Source organism: Felis catus, chromosome B3, assembly GCF_018350175.1.
Source record: "Felis catus isolate Fca126 chromosome B3, F.catus_Fca126_mat1.0, whole genome shotgun sequence".
Classification (NCBI taxonomy): Eukaryota; Metazoa; Chordata; class Mammalia; order Carnivora; family Felidae; genus Felis; species Felis catus.
Window position 1 is genome coordinate 115,737,198 of NC_058373.1, and position 19,754 is coordinate 115,756,951.

Sequence of the window (19,754 nt, forward strand, 5' to 3'; positions counted from 1 at the left end):
GCCCGCAATTGGGATTTGGAGACCGGAATTGGGTTCGCTGTCGCGTTCAAACTGATCTGGAAAGGATACTTGACATACCCCAGACTAATTCTTAGAACACTCCCTTGCACATAGCCTCCGTGGATACTTGTGGGATGGAGAGCTTGCCGGCTTCATTTAAAAAGTAAAAATTTTTAAGTGCTATGAAAGGTTAGGTCGAATGGTAATCCGTGTAGTATCTTGCTATCATTGAGCTTTCGGTGGTAGTGCTTTTACTGCCAGATGGCCTGTAATCCAGTCACCTATGAGTATCTGTTTTCTCCTTCAGTAACCCTCCAGCACACCCTTCTGTGGGTCATCGGAAGGCTAACGGAACAGAGATGAGAAGATACCAAGGCTGGCAGTCCAACAGGCACAGGAACATGTGCTTTCGGTAGCTTAGGAAGCAGCCCCCACATGTACCATTTGCCAGGGTGGGTCAGAGAAAGCCTCACCTATCAAGTGCTATTTGAGATGACATAATAGAACGCAAGTGGCACGGAATAACATTTCCCACGCTATCCCTGAAATCTTCCCATCTGTCCTTGCCTCTGTTTTGCCACTGAAATGTCCCTGGTTTAACCCTTTATCTTCCCACCTATTAAAGTAGCCCTTAAGTGGTCACCAGAGGAGAAAGTCCTGAACTCCTGCTTTTAGGGCTGCTCCAGTAACACTCATGTTCACAGGACTACAGGGTCAAATACGGGGTGGGGGAGAGGAAAGAAACTTCATTGTGGTTTTCAAGTCCATCTTTGACAATGCTGGACGTTATTTAAGATACAAAAGATGGTGGGATTCTTCTGCCCTTGCCTGCAGTGTTCATTCTGATTTTCTTAGCAAGGAATATCAATCAAGCCTTTTGTACTACGACTTTGAGGTCAAAGGCTGCCTTCCTGCCTGTAGCCCCTATTTACTCCATACTCCGTCTAGAGGAGACAGCATTCCCTGAGTATTCTGTGAACTTCCACAACTACAAAGTGCACCTCCAGGGAAACCCGGTTCAGGAAGCCTCTAGACGCCACAGGCAGTGTTGAATTAATCCCGCCTCAGCACCTGGGACTCATATATATCACAAAGTACTCATCACAGTCTATTATTTTTAATGTATAAAGAGTGCCTTCACTATACAGCTGACCTTTGAACAACACGGGGGCTTAGGGGTGCTGACCCCATGTAGTTGAAAATCTGCATGTAACTTTTGCCACCCCTCCCCCACAAAAAAACTGAACTATCAATAGCCTACTGTTGACTGGAAGCCTTACCAATAACAAAGTCAATTAACGCATATTTTATATGTGTATTATATACTGCATTCTTACAATAAAGAAAATGTTAAGTCATGAGAAAATATTTACAGTACTGTACTGTAAAAAACCAGCATAAAAGTGGACCCACACAGTTCAAACCCATATTGTTCAAGGATCAACGCATGTAGGGATGTAAGGAACATGAAAAGAGGAGAGTACTACTGTTTGAATCTCCAACATCTATACAAGTCTCTAGTGTATGGCAAGTGCTTCATAAGTGTTCAATGAACGAATGATGATGTAAGTGATTTTAATAAAAGTCTTCTCTGCCGGTCCCTTTATCAAGTTGGTGCTGTGAAGGAGTTCTGTGGCACACTTCGTTCGTTCAAAAACACTTTCTCCCTTGGTTTGGAAGAAGAAGCAGCTGGAGTGAGCCAAAGAACTGAGCTGTTTTAAAGCTTCTGGCTCTGTGCTGCCCACTAGAGGAGCCTGAACTATACCAAGTGGAGCCTGTTTTAACATTCTTCATTGAATAAACATTTTTTAGCATGTGTTCACCTAGCACTGTTACAAATGTCAAAAACAGTGTCCCTGCTCTCAGGAGCTTGTATCCTCACACATAGTCACAAATGGAGATATGCAGGCTTTATGACTTTTAGAAAAAAATAATGGTCCCTACCCGACCCTTTGAACTGCGAGTGAACAGGAAGGTTTGTTCAATTGGTAGTCAGGATAACTAAAGTTCGGCCCAGAATCATCTACTAATCACCTGGGTGACCTTGGGCAACTCGTCTCTTTTCCTCTGGCTTCATATTCCTCTTCTGTGAAATAAGGATCTTATTCAAAGATGGGTGATCTTTTGAGAAAATTTCACATTCTCTTATTCTGACACCTTAATAAATGCAGGCCCTACACCAATTGTAGGAGAAACGGAGGCTTTTAGCTGGCATAAACTGATGAAGCGTCTAGATTTTTTTCTAGCAAAGAGTAGGAGATGTTATTTTCTGGGGCCAACTGTGGCCTGAGTGCATGGATTGGCACTTGGCTATCTATGGGCTTCTCTGATCTTTACATACCAGAACTTAAGAGAAAGATCATGGTAAAAGCAACTAGCAAAGGAAAAGGGGGAAAGAGGGAACAAGACAACTGTGGTGCTTCTTGATTTCCTTAATGGGAAAGGAAGGAAGCAGATAGGGGACCGAAGGCTGCCCTTGGGGCCTTCACAATATTGTAAAGTCCAAGGAACTGCTTAGGAGTGGACACCTTTACACCACTTTTTCAAGATGTTTTCCCTGTGTGCTTCCCAATATACTTAGTCTGCTCGCCCAGGCCCTTCCCACAAAAATCACCAAACAAGCCTGAAGAACCTCCCTGCTGGGCCTTTGTTGGTGAAGAGCTGGGATTTCCGAAAGTGGGGTGTTTTCTCACACACGGTGTCCAGTGTAGGATTTGGGAGTTTCTTTTCTTGTTCCCCAATGCCTGAGGAAAACTTGATTTGCCCAGAAGAAATTCTCTAGATCAAGGAAAAGGTGATGTGCAAGGACATCATCCCTTTATGGCACAGGACTAAACATGCCCCCCGGCGATGACATGGACTGGTGACTCATGCTGCTGAGGGCAGACCTCAGAGCCACCTGCCAGGGCCACTGTCCCAGATGGTCCCTCCCCACTCAGGGGCCCACCATGTGCGTCTGGGTATGTGTACATGTGTCTGTGGGGAGCAGGATGTTTGTGAAGCAGCAGGTGCAACGGCCCAGCAGGAAGCTTTGATTATTACTGCCTGCAGGCATCTGATGCTCAGGAGCCCTGGTTTCTGGTGTCAAGGTTTATGTTGGCAAGAAAAGGGAGGTGAGAAAAAAATAGGAGAAAGCGGAGCACAAAGCATGAAGGCAGAGGGAATAGCTGTAGAAAGGGAGTAGAGCCCAGCTGGTTGGCAGCTCCTCAGGAACACCAGATGTGGAAGATTTTCTCGTCTGTGCTTTGTTAGGACTCCTGGTTGTGGAGTGCAGGGTTTACGCGGTTCTGATGCGCTGAAGGCGTCTGCAGGTCCTTGGGGAGCCAACTCTGCACACAGAGGACACAAGTAGCTCAGGCGGCCGAGGCGATTCGCCCAGCCTGGAATCTCTTGGCCTCACGGGATCTAAAGGGAGAATGCAGAGGGAGAACAGTCAGGATTCAGGATTATGGGACCCCTGTAGAGAGAGCAGCCCTACGCCCGGGGCTGGGCTTCACTGAGTCAGAGCTGCCAAATTCAGTCTTGTGTGGTCTTAGCACGCCCTCTGCTGGCGTTAGGCAGTGACTCTAAGGCTTTCTCACACCGGGATGCTGGATGGGAGCATCACAGACGTCTCATGCCTCTCAACCCTGTCGTCCTCGAATCTAGTCTCCACTCTCACAGTCTAAAAAATCCCACTGCAGAAATCTGTCGTCCACTTTCCCCCTATCATTTGCTGAGGCATCTAGAAGGTTTAAACATTGTTTAAGGGTCAAAAGGCAGAAAACCAGTTTCAAAAAAAAGTTTTTAATGAATTATTTGAAGCCATGACTTCAGACAGAATGTCTATCATCTGTAAGCAAACCATTTTTCATCTACTGGCCAATGATAGTACCAACCACTCCTTTATCACCTATCTTCTCTGCCTGTTTCTCTACTGAGTGCCTCGCATACTTCACTAGGTTAACTGGCTGAGACAACTACAAAACTCCCAATTCACAGGCAAGTTAACGGAGACTGAAGTGGGTTATGTAATCTGTGTAAGATTTGTAATCTGTTTGTCATGTTTGTAATCTGACAAACTGACAAGATTCCAGTTCAAGTCTATCAGTTTGTGTATTTTCCCACTGAACTTTGCTGTGTGCAGAAGGGACATAGATCATGCAGATCTTTCCACACAGGACTGTTACTGATAGATGTCTGTGCAATGTTATTAAAATACTATTTTAGATGTGACATTTTGTGAAGAACTTCGTTATTACTAATAATTGTTACCTATTTAATAGCTAACATCTGTCGAGTACTTTCTCTATGCCATTGTTCTAAGCTTTACATAACTAACACATCAACTCTATGGTGTTGCTACTGTTATTCCCATTTTCCACATGAGGAAACAGGGCCACCAAGTAAATATTTTTCCCAAGACTATACGTGTATATTTTTTTTAAATTTTTTTTTCAATGTTTATTTATTTTTGGGACAGAGAGAGACAGAGCATGAACAGGGGAGGGGCAGAGAGAGAGGGAGACACAGAATCGGAAACAGGCTCCAGGCTCTGAGCCATCAGCCCAGAGCCCGACGCGGGGCTCGAACTCACGGACCATGAGATCGTGACCTGGCTGAAGTCGGACGCTTAACCGACTGCGCCACCCAGGCGCCCCTATACGTGTATATTTAAATTATAGAATGTAACGTTCCTCACTATGGTTCCTCACTAGTTCCCTGTGGCAGAAAAGAGCTTATTTTCTGTCAAGTGGTTTTCTGCATCTTGATAGGATTATGTGGTTTTTACTCTTAATCTAGTGATGTGGTATTACGTACTAATTTTTTAATGTTGTCAATCTTGCATTCCTGAGATAAACCTCACTTGATCATGATGTATAACTGTGTTATTGGATTCGCATGCTCATATTGAGAGTTTTTACATCTACATTCACAGGAGGTATTGGTCAGTTAACTTTCTCGTTATGTCTTTGCCTGGTATTTTTATCAGGATACTAGTTTCATAAAATGAGTTAGGAAATGTTCCATTCTCTTCTACTTTTTTGGAAACGTTTGTAAAGAATTGGCATTTGTTCTTCTTTTGAATATTTGGTAGAATTCACAACAAAGCCATCCGGGTTTGGGTTTTTCTTTGTGGGTATTTTTTTTAAAAACCAATTCAGTACCTTGTTATAGGTCTATTCAGATTTATATTCCTTCTTGAATCAGTTTTGGTAGTTTGTGTCTTTCTAGGAATTTATTTAACCTAAATTACCTAACTCATTGGCATAGAATTGCTTATAGCATTCCCTTAACGTTTTTTTAACTTTTAATTTCTGTAAGGTTGCTAGTAATGTCCCCCTTACATTCCTGACTTTAATAATTTGAGTGTTGTTTCTTTTTTTATTATTTTTTTAATTAAAAAAATTTTTTTTTTCGACTTTTATTTTTGAGACAGAGAGAGACAGAGCATGAACGGGGGAGGGGCAGAGAGAGAGGGAGGCTCCAGGCTCTGAGCCATCAGCCCAGAGCCTGATGCGGGGCTCGAACTCACGGACCGCGAGATCGTGACCTGGCTGAAGTCGGACGCTTAACCGACTGCGCCACCCAGGCGCCCTGTTTCTTTTTTTTATTTTAATCAATCTAAAGGCTTGTCAATTTTGTTGCTCTTAAAAAAAAAAAAAAGAACCTTTGGTTTCATGGATTTCTCTATTGTGTTTCTGTTCTCTTCCGTTTACTTCTTTCTAATCTTTATTTACTTTCTGTTTGCTTTAGGTTTTGTTCGCTCTTCTTTTTCAAGTGTGTTAAGGTGAAAGGTTAAGTCACTAATTTGAGATCTTTTCTTGACATAGGTGTCTATAGCTACACATTTCAATCTAAGTGCTGTTTTGAAGCATCCCATAGTTTTGGTATGTTGTATCTTCATTTGGATTCACCTCAAAGTATTTATTATTTCCGTTTTGATTTCTTCTCCAACCAGTTGGGACATTCAATTACACTTCATTTTCATATACATGTAAATTTCCAAAATTTTCTCTATAGTTGATTTCTTACAGTCCTAGAACATGTTTGAAATTAGTATGATTGAAATCCTTTTAAATTTATTGAGGCTTGTTTTATGGCAAAATGTTTATCCTGGAGAATGTTTCATGCGCACCTGAAAAGAATGTCTTCTTCTCTCGTTGGGTAATCCATAGATGTCAGGTCAAGTTGGTTTACAGTGTTGTTCAAGTTTTCTATTAACGTAGATAGATGGTCTTCTGCCTAGTTGTTCTATCCATTATTAAAGGTGGAGTACTTAGGTCTCCCACTGTAATTATAAAATTGCCTTTTTCTACATTTTTGCTTCTTATATTATTGGAATGTGTTGTCAGTTGTATATGTGTTTTATAATCGTTATATCTTGACTATTGACCATTTATCATTATAAAATGTTCTTCTTTGTCTCTTGGAATAATTTTTGCCTCAAAGTATACTTTTTCTGATATTAGACAGCCAAAGCAGCTCTCTTTGGTTACTATTTGCATGGTATACATTTTTCCATCCTTATACTCTGAACTTACAGTTTCTCTGAATCTAAAGTGAGCCTCTTGTAGACAGCATGCAACTGGATCATGTTTTTTTATCCATTCTGTCAATCTCTGCTTTTAAATTTGTGAATATAATTATTTTATACTTAATGTAAATTGATAGGGGCACCTGGATGGCTCAGTTGGTTAAGCATCCAACTTCAGCTCAGGTCATGATTTCACGGTTTGTGGGTTGAAGCCCCACATCAGGCTCTGTGCTGACAACTCAGAGCCTGGAACCTGCTTCGGATTCTGTGTCTCCCTCTCTATCTGCCCCCCTCCCTCTCCGCCCCCCCCCCCCCCGCCCATGCTCTCTCTCTCTCAAAAATAAACATTAAAAATTTCATTAATGTAAATTGGTAAGTACCCTTTCATCTATTTTTACTATTTTCTACCTGTCTTTTGTATTTGTTTCTTTTGTATTAGGCAGATATTTTCTAGTGTAACATTTAATACCTTTTATGATTTTTAACTACATTTTTGAGTGATTTTCTTAAAGCTTACTCTAGGGCTTACAATATACATATTACTTACCAGAATCTACTTTAGATTCATACTAACTTAATTCCAGTAAGATATAAAAACTTTCTTCCTATTTACCCTGATCTTTCCCTACTTTCTTGGTGCTATTATTTTTATACATATTATAGCTATGCGTTTCACAAACCCAACAAACGTTATAATTATTGATTTATGCTCTTCTATGTATTTGGAAGAAGTTTTAAAAAATTATTTATAAACTTAAATACTAGCCTTCTTATTTATCATGTTTGGTTCTCTTCTTTGCTTCATGTGGATTCAGTTATCTGGTATCATTTCCTTGCCCCAATAAAGCTTCATTCCCACTCCATTCTTTTACTGTATTATTGTCTAATATATTACATTTCTATAGGTAGACCTCAAAATACATTTTATAGAAAGGGTTCTACTTGTTCTTAAACAAATTAAGAAGGGGAAAAATTGTAATTGTACTTTTTTTTAAGTTTATGTATTTATTTTGAGAGGTGGGAGGGGCAGAGAGAAAGAAAGAAAGAGAATCCCAAGCAGGCTCCATGCTGTCAGCACAGAGTCTGATGTGGGGCTCGGACTCACAAACCGTGAGATCATGACCTGAGCCAAAATCAACAGTCGGATACTTAAGCAACTGAGCCACCCAGGTGCCCCTGTAGTTGTACTTCGTAAAAAATAATTACCCAATTACCTTTATCAGTGCTCTTTTGTCATTTCTTATGGATTTAATTACTTTCTGGTATCATTTCCCTCTCTCTTTCCTCAGTCATGTCTATTCTTTTTTTTTTTCTTTAGTCATGTCTATTCCATTGATGACCCCATCAAAGGCATTTCTGTTACACAGTTTTTGATTTCTAGAATTTCCCTTTAATTCTTAAAACTTCCATCTCACTGCTTACATTACCCATCTGTTCTTGCATGTTGTGTATTTTTCCCATCAGAACTCTAAACATCTTAATTATAGTTATTTTAAAGTATCGGTCTGATAAATCCAATATTCCTACCATATATGAATCTGATTATAATGCTTGGCCTTTTCAAACTGTGCCTTTTGTATTTTAGTATGCCTTGTAGTTTCTTTGTTCAAAGTTGGACATGATATCCAGTTGGACTGGGTAAAAGAAACTCCAGTGAAGAGCCTTTAGGGATGTGGTGGTAATGTGAAGGGGGAAGGGAACATTCTATAATCTTATGATTAGGTCTCAGTCTTCTAGTCATCGTGGTCCCACATGACCTTCACGACTACTTTTCAGTCTTCCTCCCCACATCCTCACCCCATTTAGGTGAACAGGAAGGCTAGAAGGGGCTGATGTTGGGTATTTCCCTTACCCCAGAGTTGGTAAGACTTTGGTAAAATCCAGTGTGATTAGTCTCTAGCAAAAGTCTCCTTTGAGGCCAGGCTTTTGTTAAAGAGAACAAAATTTAGGGGACATATTTCAGAATAGTTAATTTTTCCTCCCCCTACTGAAATCACAAGATTTTCCTCTAATATTCACTGTAAGAACCTGGTGGGGCCCCAGGAAGTAAACCTCATAAAAGTGTGCCCCTGGCCTGGTCTCTAGGAGTTTTTAACTCAAATTAGTCCATGCTCAGTCTCCAGTAATTAGGCAATTGCCCTTTAAGCATTCCTACCTGATGTGGCTTCCAGGTGGTTTCTCCTCCAGGTAACCTGTGATCCTCTGTATTTGCGTGTCTCAAATTTTCCATTGGTGGTTTTGTTCTGTGTCCTCAATTCTCTCATGGATCAAAGAATAGTTGTTGATTTTCAGTTTTTTCAGCTTATCCTTTGTGTGAGGATGGGAAGTGTGACTTCCAAGGTTCCTATCTATTGGACCGGAAACTGAAGTCCCCTATGCAGTTTTTAAAGAAACTGCCAAAGAATTTTCCAGACCACTTGTACCATTTTACATTATACCAGCAATGTGTTTGAGATCTAGTTTCTCCACATCTTTGCCAGCATTTGGAATTGTCCCTTTTTTATTTTAGCTGTTCTAATAAATGTGTAGTGATTTCTCAGTGTAGTCTAAATTTGTATTTCCCTAATGACTAGTGATGTCAATCATTCTTTTCAGGTGCCTGTTTGCCATTCATATACCCTCTCCAGTGAAATGTCACTTTATGTCTTTTGACCATTTTCTGATTGGATTGTTTGCTTTTTTACAATTGAGTTTTTGGAGCTCTTTATATATTCTAGATATGAGTCTTTTAGCAGATATGTGGTCGACAAATATTTTCTCTCAGTCTGGAGAGGTATTTTCTTAACATGTTCTAATGGTATCAATGCAATCATCAGGTTAAGACTTTGGAGACTGATTAGTAATATTATAAGCAAAACCAAAACTCTTATCAGCCTGTGATCAGTATTATTTTTCTACATAGGTTTGACATAAAATCACTGTGTGATGTTACTTTGACTTTTATCAAAAGTATCTGTCATCACATTGCTCGCATCCAGGCTTCTGCAGGTCTGAGATTTTCTTCCCACTGAATATGTAGCAAGAATTCCAGTGGATGGCATTTTTGTCAAAAAGAAAAAAAGAAAGAAAGAAAGAATCCACTTAGGTTGTCTTAGTCTTAGTCTTAAGGATTTCTGGATTTCGTCCTTGGAGGAGGTCAGGATCTTCCCAAGGCCTGGGTCCTCGAATATTCTTCCAGTCATCAAAAGTGGAGTCCTTTATTTTCTATAAAGCCACAAAAATTAAAGCATATATATTAGTGTAGGAGGCATGTAGCTTTGATTAGGACATCACTGATTCATCAATGAATAAATGAGTGGAAAAAATCCAATTTTAGCAAATAAATCAACTGCATATCACGCATAATAATTGAAATGGCGGGGCGCCTGGGTGGCGCAGTCGGTTAAGGGTCCGACTTCAGCCAGGTCACGATCTCGCGGTCCGTGAGTTCGAGCCCCGCGTCGGGCTCTGGGCTGATGGCTCAGAGCCTGGAGCCTGTTTCCGATTCTGTGTCTCCCTCTCTCTCTGCCCCTCCCCTGTGCATGCTTTGTCTCTCTCTGTCCCAAAAATAAATAAAAACGTTTAAAAAAAATTAAAAAAAAAAAAAAAAGAAATGGCATATCTCTTAGGGTTTGGAAGTTTTCTTGCTTGCTAGTCATGTTAATTAGACTATCTTTCCCCCCCATCAGAATAAAATTATCAAATTATAGAGGGTCTACATGCTTTATTTCTGAGAATACAAAGAAAGGGAAGAAGCTGGGAAAACAAAAATCCAACTCCAAAGGTTAAACGAACATAATAATGACTAGCATGGGTTAGCATGGGTAATGGTAGTAAGTAAGAGGGGAAAAACAAAGGTAGAGACCCTAATGCCTGCTAGAAGGAAGAAAAAAGGCCAAGATGATTTGTCCCGCACGTGAGAAATGAGCCTGAGCCAGAGAATGAAAAGACATTCCCCAGAGCTGCCATGAGCCAATCCCTTTCAGTCAGTAAAACCTAGTTTCAACCAGTCTGGATCACTGTACCTTCAGTGAGTGTGAAGTATCTCTCAGCACAGAGGTAGGATAAAGGGAAGAATGTAAAGGTTTCTTCACCCTTCAACACCACTCTGACAAGTTTTCTACAACTGCTTTACCTGTTCTTGAATTACTGCTGAAATAATATAGAAAAAGAGACTCACAGAACACAGAATAGCTTATATCCAAAGATAAGGAAAATGACGTAAATTTACATGGACCCTTGTAACAAAAATAAAAAGGAGCATTTCTCTTTTACTAAGAAGCTGTATAACCCTGGGGCACCTGGGTGGCTCAGTCAGTCAACCATCCGACTTTGGCTCAGGTCACGATCTCGCAGTTCATGATTTCGAGCCCCGCATCAGGCTCTGTGCTGACAGCTCAGAGCCTGGAGTCTGCTTTGGATTCTGTGTTTCCCTCCTTCTCTCTGCCCGTCCCCCACTCACACTGTCTCTCTCTCTCTCTCTCTCTCTCTCTCTCTCTCTCTGTCAAAAATAAACATTAAAAAATAAAAAATAAAAAAAGAAGCTGTATAACCTTGGACAAGTGATTTAAGCTGTCTGGGCACTATTCCCTCCTAAGTAATAATAAAAAGGCTTGACCAAATGGTCTACATGGTTTCTTCAGTTCTCAAATTCTATGATTTCCAAAATAAGTAAAGGAAAATTTATCCCCAGACAAACCCTCCAGAGCCATCACTACTGACATAGTGCTTATAGACCGAGAAGGAGCAAGTTACAGGCTTTGAAAAACTAGTGGGGAAGCAGAGAACTGAACCACTCTCTAAATTCCACTTATAGGATGTCTGTATTAAATATATGTGGATGAACAAGATTGTACTAATTTAAGGTGCAGGAGAGTAAATTATTTTAAAGTTTAGTTATGAAATGATTCAGTTACAAAAAGGTCTGAAGAAAGAAAAATGGCCTCTACCCAGATAACGTAAGATATACGCTCAAGAGAACTGAAGAATAATTCTTCGATGGGATGCAAGTTGGTAGAACAACTTCACGCGAGAGGGTTCCAAGTCTTCAAAGATCTTTGGTGAATGAAAGAGTCTCTGTGGAATTCTGCAAAACATGTATGGTCACTGAAGACTACACCGTACACGTGGTGGGCAAGACCACTTACGGCTTACCACTTAACCAACTGCTACAGAACTGAGTACGGAACGGAATCAAGAAGAAAGCAGTGTCAATACTGATTTTCAGCCCTGCTGGTGTGGGACCTCTCTTTAACACCGAGTTGCTCCTTTGGCATACAGCTGAGACACCAAAAGCTAGTCTTTAGAAATAAGGATCATGCCAAGAGGAAGACCCGCGTTAGACTCAGTCCAACAGAGCTTAAGGCCAAGCTCTGACAAGATCCTCTGGGGAGGCAATTTGGAGAATGAGTCTCATAGGGTTACAGCAGTTTAGGAAACGCCAAAGTCTTTCCACAGATCCTCCCTCAAAAAGACAAAACCGAGCTCAAAGTGATCAGCCAATAATTGAAGTGCCTGCTAAAATGAGAGTCGACGTTCTTCAATGTATTATTTATAATGTTCACCTTTCAAGGAAAAATGATCAAACATACAAAGAAATGGGAAAATATGACCCACAGTCAAAAAAACGAACGGACTCCAAGAAATGGAGCACACCCTCCTCACCACATCCTATATTAAACACTTTGGTTTCTGATCAGATGGGTGGAAAATGACACCTCATTATAACTTTAACATTCCTGTAAGTTTAGTACCTCTTTATATGTCTAAGAATGATATTTATTTCCTTTTCTCTGTAGTCTTTACACGCTTTGCCCATGTTCCTACTGCCCACCTAAATTGTTAAACTTTTCCGTATTGATCTGCAGATGCTCTTCATATTTAAATTAATTCGTGATGATAAGATAAACAACAGTTTTAGGATGTCTCATTTAACCAGTGACTTTATATACATTTTTTAAGGCTGAACTTTTGAATTTTTATATATAAACTCATCAATCTTTCCCTGTAAAGCTTTGGAATTTTGTATCACATTTAAATCAGCTTTTCTGACTCAAGACCACAGAAAAGAATCTCCATTTTTTTTTCTCCTAGTTATTTTTAGCATTGCTTTTTTACTTTTAAATTCTTGTTCCATCTAGAATTCATCCATTTATAGTATATGAAATATAGATCCATCCTTATTTTCTTTCCAAATGACTACATAGTTAGTTGCCCCGATACCATACTGTTTAAGGTAAATAATTTTCTTCTGCACTGGTAATCATTTCCGTTAACCTGAAGAGAGAGCGAATCAGTCACTGACCGGGAAGACGGTTACAAAAGAGAGGCTGTATTAACATACAGTACATAGTAACGTATGTACCTCATACTCTGATTCCAATGACACTTTATTCATTTTCAGCTTTTTTTCTAATTCAGGATCAATCTGTAGAAAAGAAAGAGGAGCCGTAAGTTGTTCAAGTCTCTTACATTAAACTGTGAATGTAAAAAGTTATATAAAGGATGGCTGGGGTGGTGTGGCAGATGACAAACACGCGACAAAATCTCTCCCACCCGATCGCGTAATGACAGCTAAGGTACTACCACCACTACTATAACTATCAGCAGCCTGTATTCGCCAGCACTCTTCATATGCCAGGCATTCTGACATACATTATCTTTTGTAATCCTCACCGAAACTTATGAGATAATTATTATGATGATGATCACAAGTGAAGATAATGGGACACAAGGAGTTCGAATCACTTGTTGAAGAGGAAGAAACTGGCTTTGAAACTTGGCCCTCTGCCTCCAGAGTCCATGCTGTTAACAACCACCCTAAATGATAAATAACATAAAATACAAACAAAATAACATAAAAATACTAATAAATATAGTGCTGCTCTTGAAAACAAAAAATAAGACCTTCAATACACCTGAAATAAAGAAGCATCGAAGAAAAAATTCAACAGGAGTCCACAGTAGTAAACAGAAGCTGATGCCATGTTACCTATGCGTGGCAAAGTGCTGAGGAAAGAAGAATGGTGATCACTGAAATTGATAAACAAACAACAGAACCCAAATTAAAATAAATGGAATAGCAGAATAGTAACTGAACACAGCTTAAGACCATTAATACACTAGGGTGCCTGAGTGGCTCAGTTGATTGAGTGTCCGACTTCAGCTCAGGTCATGATCCCAAGGTCATGAGATCGAGCCCTGTGTCAGGCTCCACATTGAAGGTGGAGCCTGCTTGGGATTCTCTGTCTCCCTCTCTGTCTCTCTGCCTTTTCCCCCACTCATGCTCTCTCTTTCTCAAAATAAATAAACTTAATTAAAAAAAAAAAGACCATTAATACACTAGAAATACCATTAGAATAATGCACAAGAATTGGGATGAAGGAAAGAAAAGGCCTATGATGAAAGCTACATCTAAAGCCCCAATATAGTTCTGTTAGGGATTTCAGAATTAGAGAACAGAGAGAATGGAGGAAAGCATATAATTAAATAATTGACCAGTAATTAACTGAGTAATATTTAGAAAAGCATGAGTCCTCAGCCTGAAACAACACAAGAAAAAATAACCACAACAAAACAGCCTATTCTTAATTGAGTAATAGTAAAGTGTTAGAATATTAAGAATAGGGGCACGTGGGTGGCTCAGTCTGACTGAGTGTCTGACTTCAGCTCGGGTCATGATCTCGCGTTCAGTGGAGTTCAAGCCCTATGTCAGGCTTTGTGCTGACAGCTCAGAGCCTGGAGCCTGCTTCGGATTCTGTGTCTCCTTCTCTCTCTGCCCCTCCCCAACTTGTGCTCTCTCTCTCAAAAATAAATAAACATTAAAAAAAATAACACAGTCATTTGGCTTTCTCTTTCAGTGATGTCTGGACCATGCTGGCATTGGTATTGTAATTGTTCTCATTCTCATTATCTAAATCTTAGAAAACATGATCACAACATTAACAATGTTAAGAATTAAACTAGCTCTATTTCAAAGGAAAAAGAAAGACTTAATACTCAGGATTATAATGCACTTATATGCACACTTAGGTCATACTACTTGGAGCGATGCAACAATGGATGGTCCATTATTGTAGTTCCATGGTTGTTAGTATTAAGAGTCAGGAGAACAAAAAAGAACCACCACCACTAAGAATGGCGTAGATAAGGGGTGTCTGGGTGGCTCAGGTCAAAATCTCACAGTTCGTGAGTCTGGGTTCTCTGCGTCTGGCTCTCTGCGTTCCACTCTCTGCATCCAGTTCTCTACGTTGAACTCTCTGGTGTCAGCACAGAGCCCATTTCAGATCCCACTTCAGATCCTCTATCCCCCTTTCTCTCTGCCCCTCCCCCATTTGTGCTTGATCTCTCTCAAAATAAATAAATAACCTTAAAAAAAAAACAAAAGAATGGCACAGATGAACTATGCCCTATGTATTTCACACTAGAATTGAAAGCTAGTGCTTTCAGTTCATTTTTTTAGCCCACCTCTTGGATTCTGTACTTTCCTTTCCACTTTCCTCACCAATGACTGAAAAGCAGGAGTTTCTGTGTTCTGGGATGCCAGACTTTCAGTAGTAAAATCAGGACATTTCCAGGCAAACTAAGATGGCCAGTCACTCCAAATCAATACTATCTTTCTCCACCCTTCTCAACACTTCTCAGCTGAACTTATCCTAGTCTTTCTCAACGGCATTTGTACTCTCAACCTCAGACTTGACCCCCCCTTAATCTCAGCAATTCTGTCCTTTTGACTCCCCCTTGCTCTTGGTCTCTCAACCCTAATAACCCCAGTTAACCTCAATGAATCATCCTGTTAATCCCTCTCACATTCAGTCCACCTTATCCTCTTTATCTTGTCTGAACTCAATCTCACCCAAACACTGACTCTTGACTTCATCTGAGTTTCACTTCTGAACATCAACCAACCTGGACTTCTCAATCTCAGGTCTTGTCCTCTGATCCTTCTCACTTGAACTCTGTCCACTCAGCCTCCTCCCATAGACCTTGACCAACCGCATCCTCTCAACCTTGTTCTCGTCAACCAACCTTGTCCTCTCAATTGCAATGAACCTCATTCTATTTCACCTTTCTTCTCTTTACTTTAAGCCCATCTTCTAAACTTCTCCTATTAATGCAATCTCCCTCATTCTCTCTCCTTAACTCGGTGAATGGCATCACCATTTATCCAGTCCACAAAACCAAAACCTCAAGCTGTGCAAGACTTACTCATTTTTTAATATTATATACATCACATTAGTCATCAAATACTATCAATTAGCTGCTAAAAAATTTTTTTCTGGAACCCATTTATTTCTAACTTCATTGCAAATATTTTATTTCAAGTTTCATTACTGTCCATGTGTACTACTGCCAAAGCACCCTAACAGGTCTCATCTCTCCCCTTCCACCTTGCTCAATCCCCATCCATCTTGTCCCATCCATGGCCAGAGGGATTTCTAAAATGAACATCTGACGATATGCCCAATACTCCTCCTGTGTTATAGAATATCATTTTCAGCATTTAGCTAACACTCATCCAAGTTTATTTTGAGAGAGAGAGAGAGCATGCACACGTGCTCAAGGGAGGGGAAGAAAGAGAGGGAAAGAGAGAATCCCAAACAGGCTCTATTCTGTCAGCATGTGGAGCCCCACATGGGGCTCCAACCCACAAACACTGAGATCTATGAGATCTGTGAGAAACTGTGAGATCATGACCTGGCTGAAATCAAGAGTCAGACTGAGCCGCCCAGGTGACCCAACACTTACTCATTCGTAGGGTCGTAATTCAAAGGTTAATGCCTCTAGCAAACCTTCTGTGATACCCCTTTCCCAAGTCTAAATTGTATGTCTCTAGTAATGTTTTATGGAAAACTCTAATATAGCATTTTACTGGACAATGATGTAATTTGTTTGACTACATTTTTATACTGGATGTCTTCCAGCCTAAATTATGCCACAAGCTTTGTAAGAACTAATTTCTTGAATCTTTATCTATAGGATCTGCCACATGATAAATACATATGACAAATATTCAATTATTTTTCAGATATGTATAGTCATCCCACTTCCAAAAGTCAGATTATTATAACTTTCATCTTAAAGGGAAAGAGAAAAAAATTCCTTAATAAAATAAGTAGGATGCTAACAGACACTTTTTAATACAGTTGATAATTGCTCTATTACCCCACAGAAATCACACATTCTTTTTACATTTAATATTTACTCTAATATCTAATATCTTTAAGACTAGTTGGAATTGGCGTTTCTCTTAAATCATAAAATTAACTGAGAAAACTAAATAGGCCTTTACTCTTTATTTTCCTATCGATAATTATTAATTAATATTATATATTATATATATTTCATTAGCAGACCTCAGTAATATTGGTAGTAAATCATATATATATTTCATCACACATATATATTTATATTTATATATAATATGAATATTAAATGTTATATATATTTATCCTATATAAATAACTTGGAAAAAACTCAAATATCACAAATGGCCACAAACAAAAACTACATACTTCTGAAAGAATTTACCAGGGTTCTTATGTAACACTTGGCTTGAATTTTTAAGTAACCGTGTAATCACAGAAGGTGAGAATCCTAACACTACCTCAAAATAGTCATGTAACCTTAGGCAAGTTACTTAAGTTCTCTGAACCTCAGCTTCCTCACCTGTAAATTTCATATATATATATATATATATATATATATATATATATATATATAAAATGCATATATATCATGCATATATATATGCATATATATATATACACACACATATATAATTTATTATTTATAATGAAAATAATTTTCTTTTACTGTTAGTATATCAGTTTATATATCCATATAATTTATAAAATTACTGGTATTAATATGAAATGGAGTAATAAAATGGGAGTGAAACTGTCCCACATTCTTCAGTCCCTCCTAAATCCTAAAAACAACTACACCAGAGTTCATTTTATTGGAGAATACAGTATCGTAAATTTTCCAATGATGAAGAAGATTACTAAATTCTTTACATTTCATGATTCATTTCCAGATCATCACTCATGTTGTCTTACAGAATAAGGAAAAGTCCAAAGATTATATGGCCACCTTGAAAAGCAAGACAAAACTCAGACTGTTTAACACTGCATATACACATGTAAACCAGAACATACATATACACAGACACAGGCTGAACACCAATTACAGTCCTTACTTTAATTTTCACAGCATCGTAGCGGATTTGTGAAAACTCACGAAGACCAAAAGAACCTCCAACAATCAGCACCTAAAACAAAGAAAGGAAACAATGAAACAAAATAGAAGCGCAAAATTCAGTCTAGCTGTAGATTATTTACCGCTTATATGAAATCCGATAGATTATTTTTCCTGGTGAGTTGCCATTCATCTGTTCAGAGTAAGTGCAGTATATACCATTACAAGAAAACATTTTAGCCCGTTACCAAATACCAGAATCAGTACCCCATACCTTCACTCAACCTGGTTTGGACAAGAAGGGAACGAAAGTAGCATTAACATACACCTGGTATTCCAAGTCCTCTTCTGTATGTTGTTGAATAAAGATCCTAGGAAGCATTAATACTTATCCAAGAAAGGAAATAATTTCAGCTTGAAGATAAATGTAGTACAGTAATTACGGCATATTTGACTGATACTCGATGAAAAAGGATGTATCTTTTGAGGTCTTTCCAGTAGTGCTGGGTTTCACAGCACTGAATTCAACATGTTCCTCTTCAGTATTATTTATATGTTTAGGATTCATATTTTGAAACATGGTCCTCTAGGTCCAGTATAGACATAGAGACAAATATAGCGTAACATGTTTGGGGGAAAGGCTACTACAGTACTTTCCATTCCAAGAAATAAAACAAAACAGGAAACCTCTAAGTATCTAGAAGGTACTTCAACACTAGTGGTTTTAAGATCCGGCTTTGGTGATTTTGAAAAATAAGGAACAAAATCATACTGGCATTCACTGGCACATGCAGGTGACCTCAGGTTAGTGGCCACAATCACAATGCTTCTGAATGGATCTCCTTTTGGGGGCAGAGGAATCTATAGAGAGGATGGTTTTTACACATGCCCTGTGATCTACACAAATATAATTACTACACTACCTTTTAAGGCGGTTTTCTTTAAACTTTTTTTAAGGTCACTTCTCTCCTTTTGTTCTGCTAAAATGCACAAAGCTGGTATCTTCACCTACACCAACACCTATTCATTCCAAAGTAATAAACTATTATGTATTTAAAACAAAGTGGCTTTTGTCCACATGCTGTACCGAAATTGTTTCATTTACTATGACATCAAGACTTGCTGAAGCAAAATAACTTGCCAAGGTGGATCAGCAAGTAAGAGGGGTTGTTGGGCTGGATTCCAACTCTGGTTGGTGTTATGTCAACCTCAACCTGTATCTTCAAAGATGAATGAGATCTTCAGGGAACTCAGTGTAGGGCTGTAGACAAACATATAAACACCACAACTACTTTCAATGTGCCTTAAAATTTCAATTATAATTTAGCGACCTTTTGAAAGCTGTTACAGTGTGGCAGGTACGGTGCTAACCACTCAATTCACAAGGTTTTACTGAACTCCTAACAACAACCCGGGAAGAATTAAACCAGTTCACAAACCAGGAAGCTGAAATATAGAGATGCCCGAAATTGTACAGTTAAAGTAAATACATCTATTTCGACGATCCACAGCATCGTCAAAGGGTAGCAACAGGTTAAAAAGGTAAGTTTAGTAATCACCCAGTGCTGGAATAAAAGCTGGTTCTGACCTCGCTCTCTGAAGCACATCCTGGTAACTCTTAGGGAGGGTAAAAGATCCCACTACCGGCGGGGGCAGAAGTCTAAGACTGCCTAGAAGCCTCTTCCTAGCCCAGGTTGCTGCTCCCCGACGGCCGCATCACAGACCCTCGCAGCCAGGATCCTGCCCACCTCGAGGCTCCACCCCTTTCGGAATCCGGACCCACCCCTTCCGGAATCCCGCCCCACACGTTTTCGTCCCTGCGCTCACCAGCATGGGGACTCCGTAGCGAATGGTCTTGTTCTTGCGCAGGGCGCGCATTACCGCTTGTGTAGACATGACTGAACTCTCCGACGCGCTTGGACGTCTAGCTCAACAGGCCCAGCGCGGCCTCCCGAATCTCGGCAGCTCCAGCTCCCTCCCCACGAGGAAGTCCTTCACTCGCCTCCTTTCCTTGGCCTCCCGATACTCGGTCCTCCCTTGATAGGCCTCCTCCAGGCAA

The 19,754-nt window shown here is 39.7% G+C and overlaps 1 protein-coding gene and 1 long non-coding RNA gene across 3 annotated transcripts; one reads left to right on the forward strand and one right to left on the reverse strand.

Moving 5' to 3' along the window:
* Positions 1 to 22: 22 nt before the first annotated feature.
* On the forward strand, positions 23 to 647 carry LOC123386128. Its single transcript, XR_006599759.1, has 2 exons — positions 23 to 163; positions 308 to 647. It is a non-coding gene; the product is annotated as an uncharacterized LOC123386128 (long non-coding RNA).
* Positions 648 to 9,386: 8,739 nt separating this feature from the next.
* On the reverse strand, positions 9,387 to 19,746 carry COX16 (cytochrome c oxidase assembly factor COX16). Of its 2 annotated transcripts, XM_003987788.6 has the most exons (4): positions 19,523 to 19,746; positions 17,697 to 17,768; positions 12,861 to 12,923; positions 9,387 to 9,721 (listed from the first exon to the last, which is right to left on the reverse strand). In XM_003987788.6, exons 1-4 carry the CDS (start codon positions 19,589 to 19,591, stop codon positions 9,599 to 9,601), a joined length of 327 nt encoding a protein of 108 aa, XP_003987837.1. In that variant the 5' UTR covers positions 19,592 to 19,746; the 3' UTR covers positions 9,387 to 9,598. The 2 variants fall into 2 exon arrangements, with proteins under 2 accessions (XP_003987837.1, XP_044916069.1); XM_045060134.1 differs by lacking the exon at positions 12,861 to 12,923.
* Positions 19,747 to 19,754: the final 8 nt, after the last annotated feature.